The 23,709-nt window shown below is 39.0% G+C and overlaps 1 protein-coding gene across 1 annotated transcript in view; it reads left to right on the top strand.

The window, feature by feature from the left end:
• The first annotated feature begins 18,085 nt into the window (after positions 1 to 18,085).
• Positions 18,086 to 23,709, top strand: part of TSPAN8 (tetraspanin 8) — a 35,749-nt gene continuing 30,125 nt past the window's right edge. Inside the window, exon 1 of the mRNA XM_061121875.1 lies at positions 18,086 to 18,145. Within this exon, the coding sequence (XP_060977858.1) occupies positions 18,086 to 18,145 (60 nt within the window). The remainder of the gene's footprint in view (positions 18,146 to 23,709) is intronic.

Raw genomic sequence — 23,709 nt, 5'->3', positions numbered from 1 at the left:
CTCTAGAGATGATCTGAAGCTGTCCTTCATATGGGACATCAATATTATCATTTAAGATTAATAGAACACATTAGTCATTCAGGGTCAAGTTTAAAACCTTTTGTCTAAGGAGAGGCCTGACTTCAGGATCTTGGTGCTAAAACTTAACAGTTCATCTCCTGCCATGAGGCTGGGAACAAAGACAATTTTTTTTTAAGGTATGTAGAGTACCATATGGGGCCCTTATGGGGCTCTGGGCATATGGAATTAGAGATGTGGAAATAGTCTTGAGGATTATAGAAAGGAAGATTTGGCAGAATAATAAAGGAAGGAAAATTACATCTTGAACACCCTTTCAATCTTTATCAAATTATAACAATTTAAAAAATCATTTAGCCATAAAAGAGTATACCTTAATTAGATCCACTAAGTTCTGGAAAATGACAAAATATGGATTACAAAAGTCTATGAAAGGAAAGCAGGTCAATTTAGATCTGGCCACACAAAGAATAATTTGGACTAATCAAAGAAAAGAATCTGTCTCAGTGATATACCTTATTTATGGCAAACTTTGACAAGAAAGATAAGTTTAAGAAGGTTGAGAGTTAAAGAGTAAGATCTTAATGTATCTTGCTTTAAGGAAAAAGTTTATCATTTGTAATCAACACATTGATTGTATGCAAATGTATGTGGTTGCAAAATGCTAAGAAACAAAATGTTTCCTTAATTAAACATTCTGCCTCCTTATATTTTGATTACATTATTCATTTGCTTTACAGAACAAATGTGAATTCCTTAATTATCATTGTATTAATTAGTGAGGTTTTTCATAGTATAGAAATCTAGAGAATGATTAATGAAGGAAAAAAGAGAGAAAGGAAGCTGAATTTCTCATGAGATTTTGTTTTGTAAAATTTTCTATGTATTTCCCTCTTGTTTAAAGATGTAACTGCCAGTGCTTATTTTTTGAGTGTCTGTTAGGGTTTAGAAGATTAGTCAGTGTTCTGCAGGTCTTTATGGACTGGCTACCAAGAGAATAAGGTCAACAGTCTTAGGAATTGCAAATATGATAACTTGCTGAGAATTTACAAAAAGCAGTCTTGTGCTGAGCGCTTTATATGTAGCTATCTTGTGAAAGAAGTAATACAACTTTCCTTTTCCTGAATAATCCCCTTGTCAACTCTTTGTATGACTGACTCCTTATTTCTTCACAACAACTGAAACACTACCTCCCAAGAAATACCTTCAAAGTAGATTCTTACTATCATTGACATTCTTGACAACTTGTCCTTTTCCTTCATTGTTGTTGTTGAGTTGCTAAGTTGTGTCTGACTCTTCTGAGACCGCATGGACTGTAACCTGCCAGGCTTCTCTGTCCATGGAATTCTCCAGGCAAGAATAATGGAGAGGGTTGCCATTCCCTTCTCCAGGGGATCTTCCTGACCCAGGAACTGAACCTGGATCTTTGGCATTGCAGCCATATTCTTCACCATCTAAGCCACAGCAGAAGCCCATTACTTAGGGAAAAGCAAAAATCACAATATCTATTCATTGATTAATATTTAATATTCACTAGATATGGATCATTGTATGAGAGACATGAAGTTGAAGAATATAAACCCTAGCTGCTTGCATGCTAGTAGAAAGAAAATGTAAATAGACTACTAACTCTAATAGAGAATACTTAAATTGAGTTATGGGGGAAAATGCTGTAAGGGATGAGAAGGAAAAGAATTACTTTACAATGTTGTGTTGGTTTCTGCTGTATAATAATGTGAATCAGCCATAAGTATATGGTTATCAGCTCCCTCTTAGGCCTCCCCCACCTATCCCATCCCACCCTTCTAGGTTGTCACAGAGAAATGGACTGAACTCCCTATTTTTAAGGCAACTTCCCACTAGCTATCTAGTTTACACTTGGTAGTGTATATATGTCAATGCTTCTATTTCAATTTATCCTACCCTCTCCCTCTCCTGCTGGGTCCACAATTCTGTTCTCTACGTTTGTGTCTCTATTCTTGCCCTTCAAATAGATTCTTCAGTGCCATTTTTCTAGATTCCACAAAGTGTTAGTCACTCAGTCATGTCCAACTCTTTAGCCCACCAGGATCCTCTGTCCATGGAATTTTCCAGGCAAGAATACTGGAGTGGGTTGCCATTCCTTTCTCCAGGGGATCTTCCTGACCCAGGGATTGGATCCACATCTCCTGCATTACAGGCAGATTCTTTATGATCTAAGCCACAAGGGAAGCCAAATTCCATATATATGTGTTAATACATGATATTTGTTTTCTGCTTTCTGACTTCACTCTGTATAATAGGCTCTAGGTTCATCCACCTCAGTTCAACTGACTCAAATTCATTCCTTTTTATGGCTGAGCAATATTCCATTGTATATATTAATATGTACCACAACTTCTTTGTCTATTCATCTGTCAGTGGACATTCAGGTTGCTTCCATGTCCTGGCTATTGTATATGGTGCTGCAGAGAACTTTGGGGTCCATGTGCCTTTTTGAATTATGGTTTTCTGAAAGTATATGCCCAGTAGTGGTATTGCTGTGCCATATGGTAGTTTTATTCCTAGTTTTTTTTTTTTTTTTATTCCTAGTTTTTAAAGAAATCTCCATACTGCTGTCTACAGTGACTGTATCAGTTTACATTCCCAACAACAGTGCGAGAGGGTTCCCTTTACTCCACATCCTCACAGGAAAAGATCTATTTTAAAAACATGTCATGTGAGAGGTATCATTTGAGTTAAAAGTTGAACAGACCTGACTCTATCAATGATTATTGATATGGGGAGAATATTTGAGCCAGGAAGAATGGAAGGAATAACAGAATATATAGAGCTGGTAAAGTCAGAAAAAGTCCTTATTGATTGGCATGCATGGTACACATTGGGAAGTCTTAGCAATTAAGGTTAAAGGGGGAGATTGGGAGACTGGTGTTGAAGGGTTTTTAATGCTCTTCAAGGTGTTGAAGGGCCTTGAATATGAGGAATTTATTTTTTGTTTAGGAAACAGAACTATCAAAGGTATTTTTGTTAAATGTAAGAAATTTTTAATTGATTATTTGTTCTGACTGTTCACCATAAAGTAGAGATATGAAGATTACATTGTGGGAAAATTCTCCATGGGTCTCTCACACTGCTGAATATCTTCTGAGCAGACATTGAAAACTCTTATTTTGGATAGGTTTTCAAGAATGTCCTTTAAAAAAAAAAAAGAATGTCATTGGAAAATAATTACTGCATTTCCCCTGTGGCGGAGGGATTTTAAAGAGGAAGATTTTAAGAAATTGGGATTTCGTAACCTGAGTCTCTCAGTGTGATGTAAACTAACTATCCTCAACATCCACCTAGACTGCTAGGCATTTCTCCTTTGGGACTTGGGGATCCAGAAGAACCAATGAAAAAGAGGCTCATAGAGGGTGCTGTGCCATGAGTTATAAAGACATTTGTCTCATGTCTTCTGACAGCAACCATTCAATTGCAATAGGCTAATTTGTTAGTTTTAAAGTAGGGCAAAACATCAGAACCTTCACAGTTCTTGACAGACTGAAATGTTAAGATCCCAGGAGCCAGTTAATGTAGTAATTTAATAATGTACGATATGGTTTTGGCAGGGGACTTGAGGCTAGAAGTTTTCAGAGATGGAATTAACAAAATGTGTCAGTAAACTGGAAGAAAGAATTAAGAATAATATTTTTGAGTCTCGGCTTCCCATGCAATGATGCTTGTTTCATTAAAAAAAAAGCAAATGGGATTAAGGGAATGAAAACACAAGCCACAGAATGGGAGAAAGTATTTGCAAGACACATTATCTGACAAATGACTGTCTCTAAAACCTTAGCAATAAGAAAACAAACAACCCAAAGACAAACTGAGCAAAAGATCTGAAAAACACCTCCCAACAGATCTACAGATGGTAAATAAATGTATGAAAAAGGACTCATATGTTATTAAAGAACTGGACATTAAAACACAGTGAGATACCACAACACACTTATTAGAATGGCCAAAATCCAGAATACCAACAACACCAAATGCTGGAAAGGATGTGTAGAATCAGCAATTCTCATTCATTGCTGCTGAGAATGTAAAATGGTAGATCTACTATGGAGGACAGTTGGCAGTTTCTTTCAAAACTAAACATACTCTTACCATATGATCCAACAATCATGCTCCTTGTATTTAACTAATTGAGTTGAAAACTCCTGTCCATATGAACACTTGTACGTAAATGTTGATAGCAGCTCTATTCATGTTGCCAAAATTAGGACACAATCAAAATATCCTTTGATAAGAGAATGGATAAATAAGCTGGCATATCTATATAATGGAATATTCAGTCAGTTCAGTTCAGTCGCTCAGTCATATCCAACTCTTTGTGACCCCATGGATCGCAGCACGCCAGGCCTCCCTGTCCATCACCAACTCTTGGAGTTTACTCAAACTCATGTCCATCGAGTCAGTGATGCCATCCAGCCATCTCTTCCTCTGTCGGCCCCTTCTCCTCCTGCCCCCAATCCCTCCCAGCATCAGGGTCTTTTCCAATGAGTCAACTCTTCACATCAGGTGGCCAAAGTATTGGAGTTTTAACTTCAGCATCAGTCCTTCCAATGAACACCCAGGACTGAGCTCCTTTAGGATGGACTGGTTGGATCTCCTTGCAGTCCAAGGGACTCTCAAGAGTCTTCTCCAACACCAGAGTTCAAAAGCATCAATTCTTTGGTGCTCAGCTTTCTTCACAGTCCAACTCTCACATTCATACATGACCACTGGAAAAACCATAGCCTTGACTAGATGGGCCTTTGTTGGCAAAGTAATGTCTCTGCTTGTTAATATGCTATCTAGGTTGGTCATAACTTTCCTTCCAATGAGTAAACGTCTTTTAATTTCATGGCTGCAATCACCATCTGCAGTGATTTTGGAGCCCAAAGAAATAAAGTCTGACACTCTTTCCATTGTCTCCCCATCTATTTCCTATGAGGTGATGGGACCAGATGCCATGATCTTATTTTTCTGGATGTTGAGCTTTAAACCAGCTTTTTCACACTCCTCTTTCACTTTCATCAAGAGGCTTTTTAGTTCCTCTTCACTTTCTGCCATAAGGGTGGTGTCATCTGCTTATCTGAGGTTATTGATATTTCTCCTGGAAATCTTGATTCCAGCTTGTGCTTCTTCCAGACCAGCATTTCTCATGATGTATTCTGCATATAAGTTAAATAAGCAGGGTGACAATATACAGCTTTGACATACTCCTTTTCCAATTTGAACCAGTCTGTTGTTTCATGTCCAGTTCTAACTGTTGCTTCCTGACCTGCATATAGGTTTCTCAAGAGGCAGGTCAGGTGGTCTGGTATGCCCACCTCTTTCAGAATTTTCCACAGTTTATTGTGATCCACACAGTCAAAGGCTTTGGCATAGTCAATTAAGCAGAAATAGATGTTTTTCTGGAACTCTCTTGCTTTTTTGATGATCCAGTGGATGTTGGCAATTTGACCTCTGGTTCCTCTGCCTTTTCTAAAACCAGCTTGAACATCTGGAAGTTCATGTTCCACGTATTGCTGAAGTCTGGCTTGGAGAATTTTGAGCATTACTTTATTAGCGTGTGAGATGAGTGCAATTGTGCAGTAGTTTGAGCATTCTTTGGCATTGCTTTTCTTTGGGATTGGAATGAAAACTGACTTTTTCCAGTCCTGTGGCCACTGCTGAGTTTTCCAAATTTGCTGGCATATTGAGTGCAGCACTTTCTCAGCTTCATCTTTCAGGATTTGCAATAGCTCACTGGAATTCTATCACCTCCACTAGCTTTGTCCTTTTAATGGTAACTAAAATGAAATATTAGTTACTGTTAAAAGGAAATTAATTATTGAGTCATGAAAAGTCATGGAGGAAATGTACATGCACATTCTTAAGTGAAAGAGGTCATTCTGAAAAGGGTACTCTGAATTGCTTTTATTCACAACACTTCTGTTACCAAATAATGGTCTTTTTTCTTCCCCACACCAAGCAATTCTCCGACTTTCCCGACTCCAGAGATGTCCTCTAACTCTGTTCAGTTCTGACATCAACTACTCAAAGTTAGCACAAACTCTGGGGGTTAAGGACACAGTCTCACAGAGGTCCCCACATGCCTCCTTCAGGTTCTATAATTTGCTTATGTGATTCACAGAACTTAGGAAGGCACGTTCCTTAAAATTGCTGGTTTGTTATAAAGGGTACAACCCAGGAGCAACCAAATGGGAGAGATATACAGTAGAAGGTGCTAGGGGATTGCTGTGCACAGAGCTCCCAGGCCTGCTCTAGTCGTGACACCCACCCGGCCCCTCAATGTGTTCACTAATTTAGAGGCTCTCTCAATATCATTAGTTAGGGGTTTTTACGCAGGTCTCATAAGATGTACATGATGGGTTAAATCCTTAGCTATTGATGATCAATTCAGGGTCCAGCCTCTCTTCCCTCCCAGAGGTCAGGGGTGGGGCTGAAAGTTGCAATCAAGCCTTAGTCTCTCAGGCAACCAGCTACCATCCTGAAGTTCTTTAGGGCCCCCCAGTCACCAGTCATTTTATTAGCATACAAAAGACATTGTTATTCTTCTGAAGGTTCTAGGGGTTTTGGAAGCTGTCTGCCAGGAACTGGGACAAAAGTTAAGCACATATTTCTTATTATGCCACAGGTTCAGACAGTATAGTTCCAACTCTGAAGCATTTTGAAAATGGCAAGACTATACACAGAGTAAATAATCAGTGGTTGCCAGGAGTTGGAGTTGGGGAGGGAAAGAGGACGGGTCAGTGGAGTACAGGGGATTTTAGGGCCATGAAACTATTGTGCATGATACTTGAACAGTGGGTTGGGTATATGTCATACTTTCGCTAATATCCATAGAATGTACAACACAAAGAGTGAACCTTAATGTGAACTATGGGCTTTAGTTATTAATAATGTGTTAATAGTTAACACATCAATTGTAATAAATGTACCACACTAAAGCAAGATGCTGTTAATAGGGGAAACTGGTGAGGTCAGGGGTTTTCTCCATCTTGGTGACATTGCTACCACCAAGTTGTTCACAGTAGGATTTGAGTGGCATCTATGATCCTCTCTTCTTCTCACCTTCAACACTGATTTTAGCTCTAAAGCATATCTTGAATCCAATTGCTTCTCTTCCTCTGCATGTTCAACCTAGACAAACCACCATCATCTTCTTCCTGGATTACTGTATCATGTCACTTTAACTGCTTAAAACTTGCCGTGTTAACTTGCTAGGGCTATCATACCAAAGTACTATAGACCGGGTGACTTAAGAGAAATTAATCTTCTTACAATTCTAGAGGATAGGCGGCTAAGGTCAAGATATCGGTATGTTGATTTCTTCTGAGGCTTCTCTCCTTGGCTTGTAGGTGGTCTTCTCTTTGCATCTTCATATGGTCTTTCCTCCATGTATGTGTCCTAATTTCCTCTTCTTACAAGGACATTAGTCATATTGGATTAAGGTCCACTTTAGTGACCCCATTTTACCTTAACTACCTCTTTAAAGGGGACTTCTTTGGTGGCTCAGCCATAAAGAATCCTCTTGCCTATGCAGGAGACATTGGTTTGATCCCTGGATGTATTTGTATATTTGTTTGCAGCCTCAAGTTGGTGGAATATAAGGTTCATAAGAGCAGCCTTATTTTTCTCTTGCAGTGTTGTATCCTGGCACATATGGATATTAAAATGTGCCAATCACTGTGCAAGGTAATAAGAAGGTAATGGTGAATACAACAGATGATCTTTGTTATTATTAAAAAATAAGCTAGTGTATTCAGGTAACTTGCTGTTTAGTCATTCACTCAATAAATATTTACTGAACATCTACTATAGTCTGAAAGTGAAAGTCGTTCAGTCGTGTCCAACTCTTTGTGACCCCATGGACTATACAGTTCATGGAATTCTCCAAGCCAGAATACCGGAGTGGGTAGCCTTTCCCTTCTCCAGGGGATCTTTCCAGACCAGGGATCGAACCCTGGTCTCCCGCACTGCAGGTAGATTCTTTACTAAGCCACAGGGAAGCCCTATGTAAAAACGGACACAATGGAAAGACCCTAATGCTGGGAAAGATTGACGGTGGGAGGAGAAGGGGACCACAGAGGATGAGATGATTGAATGGCATCACCAACTCAATGGGCATGAGTTGGAGCAAGCTTCGGGAGCTGGTGATTACAGTGAAGCCTGGCGTGCTGCAGTCCATGGGATTTCAAAGAGTCGGATACAACTGAGAGACTGAACTGATCTGAACTGTATTCTGAGCCCCAGGGACAGGAAATAAACAATACATACAGAAAATGTTCCCGATATTCTGAAGTTTCCATTCCAGAAAGAATAATTTCAATCAGACAAAGAAATATGTAATCCAGTGAGTAGAGAGGAGAGCTAGCTCACTCTGCAGATGAAGAAGATTCCCCGGAGAGGAGAGGAAGTGGGAAGGCACTCAGTTGGGAGCACATTTGGCAAGTCCAAGGACCAGCACGGAGTCCACTGTGGCTGGAGCAGCCTGAGTGAGGGAGAAAGGGAGGAGGAAATGAGGCCAACGAGGCAGCCAAGGACCCATCTTGTGTGGCTTTGGATTTCATTCTAGTTGTGATGGGAATCCATTAGAGGGTTCAAAGCCTGGGGATGACATAATCTTTTACTGCACAGAGAATTGTTTTATGAGCTATTTCCTGAAAGCTCTTTACGGGATTGGCTACGACTCAGTGGTTCTTGAGAAACTTAATATTTCTGGCTGATACTGCATATACATCAGGTCCTGTACTGGTAGCTAGGAATTCTGGAATATGTTCCCAGATTTGCACATTCCTTTCAGACGGGCCTTGGCTAAGCCAGGGTTTTTGGTTTAACAATACCTCTTCACACTTGTACATCCAAGAAAGCATGAAGAGTGAAGAGGAAAGAGAGCAGAACGCTTACAGTAATTCTCTGGCTCGCTGAAGCTTCCAGTGGAGCACGCAGAGAAGGTTTGGGTCCTTTCCACAATTAAAAACAACCAGTACCCTTTCCTTTGGAATATTTTTGGAAGTTTAGTGATGAATGTAGGTAGAATTAGAAGTCAATATGACTCCATGTAGGGCTTCCCTGGTGGGTCAGTGATAAAGAATCTGCTTGCCAATTCAGGGGACGCAGGTTTGATCCCTGGGTCAGGAAGATCCCCTGGAGAAGGGAATGGCTACCCATTCTTGCCTGGGAAAATCCATGGACAGAGAAGCCCAGTGGGCCACAGTTAATGCAATTACAGAAAGTCAGACACGATTTAGAGACTGAGCACAAAAATGATGACTTCATGTAAAGTGAAGCAATCCCTTGATTTTGTTTTACCCACAGGCACTTGCATGACCCCAAGAGTAGCTTATTTAAAAAGTTTTGACCTTCTCACATGGTTGGCCTATGACTGAAGCATTTTTTGAATCAGGCACGTTGTTAATAAATAAGAGAAGTACTTGGAAGTTCAAAGAAGGACACAGTACAGCCTGAGTATAAATGAAAAAAGGAGCTAGAGGAGATTTCTAGGAGAAATGGTATATTCCATGCTAATTTCTGGAAAGATTTCACTTGGTTATTGTATCCTTAAAGATAGCATTTGAATAGTGTACTTTTATTTGATATGGATTGAAATTAGGGTGATCCATTCATACATGCCAAGAGTAAGGAAAACGTAGCCAGGCCCTCTTGTTTCTAGGTGTTAGGCCATAGAATTCCTGGGATATCTATTTTGTTTGCCTTCTTACACTAAGAAAAGCTTTCCAAGTGTACAAGGAAAATCTAAATAGGACTCTCCATGGTTAAAAAAAATTCAAACCAGAGTCTGAATTCTTTTCTACCTGTGCTTATAAGGGATACATGTTGTTGCCTCTTATAAAGATGTGAAATGGAAGTTTGAGGTTTCCTGATAAATGACTTCTTATAGTTATTTTCTGTTATGTATTGCCTCCTGGGAAGCAGAATAGACATGCAATTCATTCCCACTCTGTGAGGTTGAATAAACCTTTCTAATTTGGAATTAGTTACTTGTGAGATCCTAATGTGGTAAAATGTCTATGTTTATTCCTGACTAGTCATAAAAGAAGCCTGTGTCACATTTTCTTGGCTCCTTTAGTTTGAGAATCTGGTGTCTGATACAAGTATTAAATATGCTTCTATCAGACAGCCTATTCTTTTTTTTTTTTTTTTTTAATCCCCACCCTATTTTATTTTATTTTTTTCTTTTTAAATTCTGTGTTGGTGGCTTCCAGTAACTTCACTACCTCTTAACTACTGTTACCCCAAGAGCCTAATTATACTGGAAGCTAATATGTACCTGTGAACTGTCCACACAAAGGCTGATTCAGGAAGAACTCATGGGAAAGTAGGTTGGCATTTAAACTATACATTTAGAAAGCAAACAACCAGGCAAATATTGAGCACAACAATGGAGTATCCAGGGATCCTGGGCTGGTGATTACATAGCTGTGTTTTGCATTCTTCATTCTCTTGTTAAATGTCATCCATACAAGGGCCTATATCCCAGTTTGGAGAGAAGAATGATAAGATAGACCTCTGAGAAATCAGCTAGTAAAATCTATAGAAATGGACCAAGAAAGCAGTCATGTTTGAATGAATTTTTGAAATATCTAAAATGCAATGAAAAGGTGATCTTGGAAGCTGGACTGAATTGTAATTGAGTGAGTGAGTGCTAAGTTGCTCCAGTCATATCCAACTTTTTGCTACCCTATGGATTGTAGCCCGCCAGGCTCCTCTGTCCATGTGATTCTCTGGGGAAGAATACTGTAGTGGGTTGCCATTTTCTCCTTCAGGGTATCTTTTCCATCCAGGAATCAAAACCAAGTCTCATGTCTCCTGCATTGGCAGGCAGGTTCTTTACCACTAGCATGATCTGAGAAGCCGGTTTGATAAATGGATATCTAGTCAATTTTGATGTCTTCTTGTCTAGGGATAGATTGTGATCACAAGACAGGGCATGAACTGAAGAGAGTACAGGGCAAGCCACCTGGAGGAGAAGGAATACGGTGGTGCATTACTGCCATATTGTGGGAGAAGAGTGTCTTTTGGTGGATTTAGTTTTTGGATTCCTGGGATGGTTCTAGACTCACCATCAGCTTACCAAATCTTGGCAATATGTCTACTGCCTCCTTTACTGAATTTCCTGTCTCCTCCTTCCACCATGAAAACCCCTGTGTGTGCTGTGGCTTCTCTGTTGCTTTCTGAAGGAAATGGCAACCCACCCCAGTATTCTTGCCCTGGAAATCCCATGGACAGAGGAGCCTGGCAGGTTAGATTCCATGGCATCACAGAAGAGGCAGACATGACTTAGCAAATAAACAGCAAGCAATAGTTGATGTACAATATTATATGTTTCAGGTGTAGAATATAGCGATTCACAATGTTTAAAAGTCATATTTCATTTATAGTCATTACAAACCATTGGCTATATTTTTACACTGCACACATATCCTTGCAGCTGATTTATTTTATGTCTGGTAGTTTCCACTTGGTCCCCTACCCCTACACTGCCCCTTCTCCTTCCCTCTCCCCACTGGTAACTACCAGTTTGTTCTCTGTATCTGTAAGGCTGTTTCTTTATGGGAGAGGATTTTATGATCATCCTGTATCTCTTGCTAGATGGCTTGCTGGGGGATATTTCTTATGATAAACTAAGAAATTGACATTCCGACTCCTGTGAGATAATTTAAAGGGAATCTGCTCTAAGAAGCAGACCACTTAAGGAAAGGCTGGCAAAGCTGAATTTAGGGAGCTTCCAGGCCAAGGACCAGACCCCAAGCCCACCCAGTAGCTGGCCTTTTTCTCAATGTGCTGTAATTTTTACAAATATAAAAGGAATAAAAGCACTGCAGTGAGGATTAATAAGAATTCCTTGTTGTTGCTATTGTTCAGTTGCTAAGTCATGTCCCCCTCTTTGCGACCCCACGGCTGAAGCACGCCAGGCTTCCCTGTCCTTCACCATCTCCTGGAGTGTGCCCAGACTCACGTCCATTGAGTTGGTGATGCTATCCAATCATCTCATCCTCTGTGAATAAGAAATCATAGGCATCTCTAATCCATCATGGTCAGAAAACAGATTTTTAATTACTGTACCATTTTGCTTCAATCTTTACTTAAAAACACAATAGATTTTGGTGATCCAAAGTCTGTATTCTAATACATACTTTCATATTTTTCTTTATGTGACCTTTATTGGTTATTAATTTTATATTAATTTTATTAATAAAATCCAGAATATTTTAGAATAAAAATACCCATAAAAGAGGAAGAATATTAGTACCCATTCTTCATAAACCATATTGCTACTTCACAATGACAGTTTCACTCACATTTTTTTTTGAGCTAGAACTAATACTGCAGGTAGATATGGTGGTTTCAGAAGGTCCTACAAAGAAGAGGGATCATTCTCACTCCAGATGCTTCTTGTTCCTGGTGAGAATATGCAGAATGTTTTTATGAGCCAGGCTCCATAAGCACACAGGATAGGAAGCAGAGAGCACTGTGTTCAAATGAAAGCGTGAGTGGAATGTTGGTCTCTCGAATGCTGGAATCAGATCGGAGGCCAAGAGCCAAGCTTCTGCTCCTATAAAAGCGATCGTAAAACCCATAAATGAGCAACCTAGATTTTCCAAAAATAAGAAAAAAGATTTTTCAAATGAAGTGCTAAAAAGTACCAAAACTTTCTCTTCACTCTTTTTAGAATGCGTGACCTCATCACCGCATGCACTTGCACATTCACACCTAAGCACAGTCATAAGGAAGAGAAAATTCAGCACTTTTCTTCTTGCTACTGTTATCAGCCTTTGAAAAATGAACTGAATACTCACAATGTCAAATATGACCCTGTAGTATAGAGTGATGGTGATAATGGGAGGCTGTATAAGATGAAAAAAATAATGTAATCTTTTCTCTATAACACATGGTTTGGTTTTTCAGTACCCACTCCACTGACAGGGGCGTCCCTGGTGGCTCAGATGGTAAAGAATCTGCCAACAATGCAGGAAACCCAGGTTTGATCACCGAGTTGCAAAGATTCTGTGGAGTAGAAATGGCAACCTGCTCCAGTATTTTTGCCTGGAAATTCCCATGGACAGTGGAGCCTGGTGGGCTACAGTTCATGGAGTCCCAAAGGATCAGATATGACTGAGCAACTAATGCTTTCACACTTTCCACTGACAGATGTATTGATTAACTAGATTTTTGAAGCAAAAATATAAAGAGGAAGTTGTCTTCCTCTCTGGTGGTGTAAAATCCAAGAGATCAGAGCATTTCTGTGTTCAGTGCCACCCCCCAGAACTCTGAATATAGTGGGTATTCAACAGATATTTGCTGAAAGAATGACTAAATAGTAAGTTATCTGAATATGCTAATTTATTTTAAAATATAATAACAAACAGCATCTGTTTTTGCTCACATCGTAATGAGGAAAAAACTTTCTTTTTAAACTTTTGTTACCAAAATATCTAGTTACTCAGTATATATATTAATATATATACTTATATATAAATATATATAATACTAGATTATATATATATGTGTATATGTGTATCTATATATACACACATATATCTATATCGTCTTCATGAAGGCAGGGATTTTTATCTTTTTTAGTAAGCTGCAGTGCTTCCAGCTCCTAGTATCATGCATGGGACATAGAAGACATTCAAAACATTGGTTGAATGAATTATTAGGCATGTGTTGTAGAGGAAACATAGTCATAAAATTATGGACCTCTTGTCAATGTCTGTTTTCTGGTTTACATCCCAAATGTAGGCCTAATTTGCTTGATGACCTAGAGGAAATGCTGTATAGGGTATCTGACTGTTCTATTCATGCCCTTTCCTCTGCTTTGAACACAGGGAATCTCTCTTTTTTCTGTGCCAGGGTTCCCATAATGCTATGAAAACCTAGTTTAATACAACTGCTTTGTGGAGAGTCTTCATGATTATTCAGATTTCAATCCTCATCCTTCTTTACTCTATGCAGTCACTGTATGAGATAATAATTGACATGATTAGGACGTTAGGAAAACTTTATCTAAATTTACTGAGACTTTTCCTTCTGCCCTACAGCTGTGGTTTCTTGTGATATCCCACTCTTCATTGTTTCTCCTTTCAGACCTGGCCTTTCACTGGGTCTGAGAGTTACTAGTGACACTCCCACCCCCTCCCGCATCCACTGCTTGTCACTGTTAACTGTATTATGTGACAGTTTCTCCAGATCGAAGGTGCTAACTGACTCATAATCACTCTATGTAACCCAAGAGACGGTTTATGCAAGTGGACGGAATATGATCTGATCACCATGAGGCCTCATTTCTAGAAAGAGCTCTGCCAGTTTTGTGAGCTTGGGCTACTGTCTCTCTGAGATTCCCTTTTCTCATGTGACAATTTATCTAGATCATTGTTTCTGCATAGATCCACGTATATGTCTTTCAAAAATATGTTCTGAGGTCACATTCATTTGGGAATTGCTATGTGCATACTTCATGGGGCTTCCCAGGTGGCTTAGTGGTAACGAATCCCCCTGCCAGTGCAGGAGATGGAGGAGACATGGGTTCGATCCCTGGGTCGGGAAGATCCCCTGGAGAAGAGAACAGCAACCCGCTTCAGTATTCTTGCCTGGGAAAAATCCCATGGGCAGAGAAGGGGGCTGAAAATAGTGGGACACAACTGAGCAACTGAGCACACCTACACACCCCCCCACATACCCGCCCACCCACCTCACACACACTTTATCACCTACTTGAACATTAGCAAGTTGAGATGCTGACAAGTCCTGAAATAAAGGAAATAATTTACTTGGTAATTGACTTTTATTGTGAGGAGAGGAAGCATCTTGGTAGTTCCTTTGAAATTTATGAAGGAGTCCCAGTTGAACTTTCTAGAAGTCTTGGCTGTAATCACACATCCCTTTATTTTCCATGCTGTTACGGTGGGTGTAGAGATAAATAAGTCAGGATCTTGGCCTTTCATGCATAAAAATCAATGTTATAAAGGATAGTGATTTTAGACTAAAGATTTGTTCAAATTTTAGTGGCATAACAACTGAGAAGCAAGGAGGTCTTCGCAGAGTAGGGGCAGTGGGTAAAGAAGAGAAGATTTCCATAGGTGAAATGCCATTTGAGCTGAGCACCAAGAGGTGGTTGCAATAACTCACCGAGCAGGGCTTGCTGCATGCCGTTGCTTCAGGCATGTCTGACTCTTTTGTGACCCCATGGACTGTAGCCCACTAGTCTCCTCTGTCCATGGGGATTCTCAGGCAAGAATACTGGAGTGGGTTGCCATGCCCTCCTCCAGGCGATCTTCCTGATCCAGGGACCCAACCTGAATCTCCTGCATTGCAGGCAGATTCTTTACTATCTGAGCCATCAGGGAAGCCCTCATCAAGTAGAGGAGGTAGAAAAGAATATTCCAGGCAGAAGGAACAACATGCACAGAGGCATAACATCCCCCAGTATATTCTAGGACTGTGAAATAATTCTGAGGTTATGGAGTCTAAGAGTGGAGGTTACCTAGGGAGAGAGGAGCAGGAGAAAGTTCTGGGAGATGTTTTAAGTCTCATTCTGTGAAGTCTGAAATGTATCCTGTAGGTACCAGGAAGCCATCCTTAGAATGGTTTTTAATCAGGGAAAGTACATGGCAATAAGTATTTTACAAAGGGAATTATGGAAAGACAAGAGAAAAAATTCTGGCGTGCTAAGACAGATAGGAGAGGGATGAGACTGATAGAAAAACAAATTATGATTTTATTGAAATGTCTCAAGTAAGAGATGATAAAAAGTTGAATGACAGTGACAAAGGATGAGAAGTAAGAAACAGGTTTGAAGGCAATTTAGGAGTGCAACAGACTATGGGAAATGATTGGATATGAAGCAAAAAAGAGGAATACAAAATGACTGTGTAGCATTTGACCTGGGCAAATGGTGATTATCAAATTTACTAAGACAGAAACAGTGAGTTATTTCATATAGATTTTGTATTGGACTGAGGATTCTATTACACAGAGTAATTTTCCTATAAACACACACTCATAAATTTTCTTTTTGTTTCAGGGTTCAGTAGCAATTTAACCAAAGACTATATATACATATTAAAGGAGATTCAGCATCTACAGAAAAATCTATTTCAAACTGAAATTTGATAGGTACTCTCAATACATTCTTGTAAAAAAAACCCAGCATTTTAATCTATACATTTCTTTTGATTTTACCTTGAAATGATAGATAATCATTTCTAGGACTATAAATCCATTTGTTTTTCATTCAGTCAGCAACTCTCTTCTTTCAGCCGTGGATAGTTCTGTATACATTAGTATCTCAGTAGAAGTTTGTGAAATTATTTTTATTTTCTAGGAGAAAACAGCTCAGGACACCAATAATTTCGTGATCATTCTAATGTTAAGCCAGCATTTTCGTGTGTGAGTGCTCAGTTGCTCAGTCGTGTCCTACTCTATGTAACCTCATGGACTGCAGCCCCCCAGGCTCCTCTGTTCATGGGATTTCTCAGGCAAAAACACTGAAGTGGGTTGCTATTTCCTCCTCCAGGGGATCTTCCCAACCCAGGGACTGAACCCACATCTCTTGCATCTCCTGCACTGGCAGGCAGAGTCTTTACTACTGGCACACCTGGGAAGCCCTCATTATTTTTTTAAGTAACCCTAAATTTGGCCTTAACTCCAAATATTATTGCCACTATTACATTAAAGATTTGATATTTAAAAAAAAAAAAAAGATTTGATATTTAGGGAATGTGATTTTTCAAAGGCACCTTGTATGTCATTGAAAAATTAGAAAAATATTCTTTTAGCTCATCAAAATTTTAAGAAGTCCATGCTTGCTTAATGTATAGAACTTCACAAAGATTTAAAAGAATAATATTACCCAACAATCTTTTGAAGTATAGAGTTCTTTGACTGGGGGGAAAAAGAACTCCCGTTTAAAAGCAGGATGTGGAAATTAGCATGACCCAAACTATTTACACAAAAGCAGTCTACACCTCCCTGATTAGGGCAGGCAATTTTGCCTTTACCTGTGACAGCTGCCTTTTATTAGTACTGGAAACAAATTGTACAATCTATGACCACTGAACTATGATTACCTTCTTACTCTCAATTTTCTGTTCAAGAGGACCAGGGTATACAGAAACTGAGTTAGTGGAGAGAAGTGTTGTTAGATACAGTTTTCCAGAGGAAGAAAAGTATAGTGCCCACCTTTAAAACCAACTGAGCTATCAGAATGGCTACGTGTTGGAAAATGACCACAGTAGTGACAGTCAGAGAACTTTTTCCATTTTACTTCGTAAAGAAATAAAAATTAAAAAGCTGAACAGTCTTAGGATGGACAGGGCCGCTTCTCCCCCCCCCCCCCCATTTCCCTTAGCAGCAATGCATTTAAGGCAGCTTCATGGAATTGTTTTGAATTAAATTTTGAAGATTTGGAAGGCAGGTCTAGGTAACGGTTGTTCTCACTCTTCTGGGGTTAAGGATAAAGGGTTGCTGTAGCTAAGCCTGAAGACTTTGCAGATTTCTAAATGCATTTTGTTGCATCAAGAACAAGTTTTGTACTCTTGAGAAAAGCCAGTGCAAAAATGAGGTGACACAATGTCCCTTTATCTCAGGGCAAAACGACCTGCTTTTGCAGTATCGGAAGTAGGGGCAGGGGAAGTCAGGCTGTGTTGTCTGAACCCAGCAGCATTGTGGCATGGCCGTGCCCTTCTGTCCCTGCTCCAGCCCCTCTCCCTTATCCTGGCAGTTACTTTAGGGGAGGCAGTTTTGGAGAAAGGATCATAAATATTCTGACCCAATACCCCAGGAGCCATGTAAGCAAAAGAACACACCTGCCTAGAGATAATCCTTGTGATATTTAAATGTGTGGGTTAATTTTTTTTATCCACTTTAATAACCAGATTATCACTCTCCCCTCTCCACTTCTTTGCTTTCTATTTTTGCTATGAAGCTGTGAGTGCAGAAATCTCTGCAGGCAAATTACTCCAGAGCCATCACAGAACAATCCTAGAAGAAAGAGTTAAACTCACAGAATCAGGATTCCTGATCCTTTTCCAACATGGCAGGTGTAAACGTCTGTATAAAATGTTCTATGTTTATCTTCAACTTTGTGTTCTGGGTAAGTGTTTTTCTTGTAATTGTCAATTTTATGCAAGAAACAGGATCTTGATACAAATAGCATAAATGAGAACAGACTGCACTAGAGAAATAGGAGGAGGAGGAGAATATATTTTCCATTTACTTGTTTGAACATGTTTGTTCTTTCTTTGGTTTTTTCAGTAATTGAAAATGAAACAATGACCCCAAAAAGTGCACCTCAGGTTCTGTGGGGATAAACATTTCATAAATGTTTTGATATTGTTATAAAACAATCACAGAGGAAAAAATATCCCTTAACTAAAGGACAGTTCTTAGTTGTACATCACACAGTCGTCCTCAGTTTAAGGACTCTGAAAAATCTGATATGATTCCACCTGGAGCCCAATTCTATAATTCTAACCTTTACACCTGGGGTTGAAACAGGTGAATGGTAGAGTGTAAAGACATCAGAAGAGGCTCATTTTCAAAGGTCCAAAGAAGAAACAATGGTCATTCTAAACTTGAGAGAGAAACAATAAAATTATTTATTCATGGAAAGATTAAACTACCTCACTACTTTTGAATCAGAAATTTAAAGCTAGTATTTTGATGTATTATCACCTCATCTTTTAATCAATAAAGTTTGTGTTTTAGCCAACTCTTATATTTCTCTTGAAAGTCTACTGACATAAGAAATAACACATTGATAAGAAGCATCTAACATTGAAAAATGGAAAAATGAGGTATGGATTGGGATGTTGGAAAACTGATGTTGTCATTTTAATATAAATGGTGCCATTAAGATTGTTTAATCTTCACGATGGTGTGATCACTCACCTAGAGCCAGACATCCTGGAATGTGATGTCAAGTGGGCCTTAGGAACCATCACTATGAACAAAGTTAGTGGAGGTGATGGAATTCCAGTTGAGCTATTTCAAATCCTGAAAGATGATCCTGTGAAAGTGCTACACTCAACATGCTAGCAAATTTGGAAAACTCAGCAGTGGCCACAGGACTGGAAAAGGTCAGTTTTCATTCCAATCCCAAAGAATGTTCAAACTACCACACAATTGCACTCATCTCACACACTAGTAAAGTAATGCTCAAAATTCTCCAAGCGAAGCTTCAGCAATATATGAACCATGAACTTCCAGATGTTCAAGCTGGTTTTAGAAAAGGCAGAGGAACCAGAGGTCAAATTGCCAACATCCACTGGATCATCTAAAACGCAAGAGAGTTCCAGAAAAACATCTATTTCTGTTTTATTGACTATGCCAAAGCCTTTGACTGTGTGGATCACAATAAACTGTGGAAAATTCTGAAAGAGATGGGCATACCAGAACACCTGATCTGCCTCTTGAGAAACCTGTATGCAGGTCAGGAAGCAACAGTTAGAACTGGACATGGAACAACAGACTGGTTCCAAATAGGAAAAGGAATATGTCAAAGCTGTATATTGTCACCCTGCTTATTTAACTTATATGCAGAGTACATCATGAGAAACGCTGGTCTGGAAGAAGCACAAGCTGGAATCAAAATTTCCAGGAGAAATATCAATAACCTCAGATATGCAGATGACATGACCCTTATGGCAGAAAGTGAGGAGGAACTAAAAAATGCCTCTTGATGAAAGTGAAAGAGGAGAGTGAAAAAGCTGGCTTAAAGCTCAACATCCAGAAAAATAAGATCATGGCATCTGGTCCCATCACTTCATGGCAAATAGATGGGGAAACAGTGGAAACAGTGTCAGACTTTATTTTGGGGGGCTCCAAAATCACTGCAGATAGTGATTGCAGCCATGAAATTAACAGACACTTACTCCTTGGAAGGAAACTTATGACCAACCTAGATAGCATATTAACAAGCAGAGACATTACTTTGCCAACAAAGGTCCGCCTAGTCAAGGCTATGGTTTTTCCAGTGGTCATGTATGTATGGATGTGAAAGTTGGACTGTGAAGAAAGCTGAGCGCCGAAGAATTGATGCTTTTGAACTGTGGTGTTGGAGAAGACTCTTGAGAGTCCCTTGGACTGTAAGGAGATCCAACCAGTCCATCCTAAAGGAGATCAGTCCTGGGTGTTCATTGGAAGGACTGATGCTGAAGCTGAAACTCCAGTACATTGGCCACCTCAAGCGAAGAGTTGACTCATTGGAAAAGACCCTGATGCTGGGATGGATTGGGGGCAGGAGGAGAAGGGGCCGACAGAGGATGAGATGGCTGGATGGCATCACCAACTCGATTGACATGAGTTTGAGTAAACTCTGGGAGTTGGTGATGGACAGGGAGGCCTGGCGTGCTGCGATCCATGGGGTCGCAAAGAGTTGGACATGACTGAGCGACTGAACTAACTGACTGAAGTCAGTTGAAATAGCCCAAAATGCTTCAATTAAATAATTGTTTTGTGTACTGTATTAAAAAATGACTTATACAGTATAAGCAGAAGAAAGTTCTGTTTTTTTTTTTTTCACCTGGTAAATAGGCAGCTGGTATCTACATGTTGGTAAGTTTCTATTTCCTATTAAAATAATGATATTCTTAATTAAATTTAAGTAGAGGCATACAGTCTTACTGCCCAGAATGACTTTCAGTGTCAGTAGTCCTAATGAGTACAAGTGATATATTGGTAAAGTAAATAAGAGAGAATATAGATAAATAAAATAGAATAAAGAAGTTTTGTTCTTTGTGCTTCATCTTTTCTTTAGAAAAACGGACTGCTTTTGCAAATACTAAACGAGGCACATGAATATATGCCAGATTTTAGAAGTTTGTTCTGATCAATTTCCTCCCTTTGAAATATTTAAAATTGATTAAATATTGAGAGTAGAATATAAACAAAGAAACGCCTATGTAGTTCGGCTGGCTTTGCTTTTAAGTTTTTATTATGGAGAACCTCAAACATTCACAAAATAGAAAAGGGTAATCAATCCCATCAGCCAAGCCCAAGAGCCATGAAACCATGGCCAGCCTTTGCCCCTTGATATTCTCATGTACTTTCCCCTCTGCATATTATTTTGAAGCAAATCCTGGATATACCATTTCATCGGTAAATACTTTAATGCATATCTCTAAAAGATAAAGAATTCCCTTTTTAAAAAATTTCAACCATCACACTAAATTAATAAGAGTTTTAAAATTGCTTATCAAATATCTATTCAAGATTCAAATTTCCAATTCCTCACAAATGTTCCTCTTTGAATCTGAATACAAAGTCCAAACACTGTGATGGGTTGATATATCTTTTATGTCAGTTTCCATCTAGGTTCATCTCCCCACTCCTCTCCCAGAAATTTTATATAGTTGCGTGTTTGGTTTGTCTTATATTTTCCATGATCTGGATTTTGCTGTTTGCATATCCATGATATAGTTTAATGTGTTCCCTTGTCTTCTATATTATCTCTAACTTAGCAGTTGCATTTGGCAATTTGATTAAGAATCAGGTTATTATTTGGGATATATAGGGGATAACTAATTTATAAGTGATATTTTGTTCTTTCATCAAAAGGTATATACTGTCTGACCATCTCACTTTTTGTGATGTTAGTAGCTATTGGTGCTTAAGAACCTAAACCTGTCAGTTCATTAAGCGTCTCAGAATGGTGATATCCTATATCTATTATTCCCTTCATTTATTAGCTGGAATAGTTTCAACAAGGAGAGATTTAGCATTTACTAATTGGTTAACATTAGTGCCCAGTTTTTATTTTTTAAGAAAGGCAGCATAAATGTTTTTACTCTTTACTCAACAGATTTCAAAATGATGAGTTAATTTTCTGGTATCATACAGCAGTAATAAGCAAGTAGCTTTTTAAATATCCTTAAAAATAATAGAGTTAAATACGATCACCATTCTTATCCTCACTGATGTGTAATTTATTCCATTTTTGGCAATGGGAGCATCTTCAGTTTGGCTCCTGAGTCCTATCTACATGGCCCTAATATCTTTGATAACTTCTTCACTATTTAGGATGATAAGATGTTCCAGGCTCCCTTTCTTGTTTCCTGCCCCAGACCTGGAATCGGCTATTTCTCCAAGAAGTCCTGATACCTGTTTTTAAAAAGCTGCAACCACTGTCTTTTTATGATACACAATATATATGGACCATTTAAACAAACTGAAGTAGAAATATGCTAATAAATATGCTTCTATTTTAATAACATGTCTCAGAGTCTTCAAACTAGCAGCAATCCTCAAATTATAAAGTCAAAAATTTATAGTCAAAATATATCCTTGTTGTATAAAAACAGCATACAAAATTTTGATGACGAGTGTAAATACATAGAGGTCAGTGTTTCATTAAATTGCTTATCAGGAATTTGAAAGAAATCTGAATTTTAAACTGAGATGAAAAAGACAGTCTAGGAAATGGATATGTTACAGTTTCAGGATTATAAATTTAAGAAGAGCGTACAAGGTGAGCTGTAGACATCTGTACATGCTGTACCCGAACATTGTCACTGCTTTCCTGGAAAGCTGTGATTATTTTATGGTTACCTCTATCTCTGCTTTCCTGATAATCAAGTCTTTCTGATGGTGTGAATTTAAGTTAGATGTTTCTAACTTCCCTTAAAAGGCCTTGTTCTTCCCATCAGCATAGTGGTGGGATTTACAATCTTTAGGTATCTTGAGTAAGAGCAACAGTCATGAAAAGTGAAAGTGAAAGTCACTCAGTCATGCCCAACTCTTTGCGACCCCATGGACTATGTACATGGAATTCTTCAGGCCAGAATACTGGAGTGGATAGACTTTCCCTTCTCCAGGGGGTCTTCCCAACAGTCACAAAGGCTGATAATAACTTGCCAGCCAACAGGTGACATCAATATTTTCTTTCAAAAGTTAGAACAGGAGGAGTCTGTGAGGTTAGGGAACTATCCCTATTCTATTCTTCTCTGTACTCCCAACCCAGAGTTCTCAGCTGGAGTTTTACAATCCTTCATAGGAAATTAGCAATTTGTCATATTTCTAATGTTTACTTAAGCAAATATTTTACAGTCCCACTGATGTGGTTTTCTTGTAGATATCCATGACCTTGTGTTTTCAAATGCATTCTTTCTGGTGTAACTTTCGCTAAGCTAAGCCTTTGTAAAGCAGGGCCAGATGTTGACATATCTCCAAGATATGCATATGGTCATTTAAGCTAACACACCACTTTCTTTTGTAAGAGAACTTGAGATAAGTCACGTAAGTAGGCAGTGATTTCTATTGGTTAGAATATGTAATTGAAGAAAAATAAGTGAAAGTAAAAATCATTTTTAATCACTCATGCTAGAGTTTGATGCAAATTAGAGTGAATGAGAGGTATGGTAGAGAATATGTAAATCATAGGTATAAAACCTATTTCTCTGAGTCTTGTGTTGAAACAGAAACTGCCCACATTTTCTTGTGGTCCTTTTAGATAAGTCTGGCTTAGGAGTGTTTTGGATGCTTGGAGTATCTAATGGGTCTGGTGCAGAAGAAACCTGGCAGGTTGCAAGGTCACAAAAGAGTTGGACCCGACTTAGTGACTAAACAATGATAATGACGAGAAGCATGGAACACCGGGCCTGTAGCACACAGATATGGTGAAATTATTGCCAGAGGCAAAGATTGTATAAAGGCTGGCTT

This window comes from Dama dama, chromosome 3 (genome assembly GCF_033118175.1).
Source record: "Dama dama isolate Ldn47 chromosome 3, ASM3311817v1, whole genome shotgun sequence".
Classification (NCBI taxonomy): Eukaryota; Metazoa; Chordata; class Mammalia; order Artiodactyla; family Cervidae; genus Dama; species Dama dama.
The sequence above is the reverse complement of the archived record's forward strand: the minus strand, read 5'-3'. Positions and strand labels throughout refer to the sequence as shown.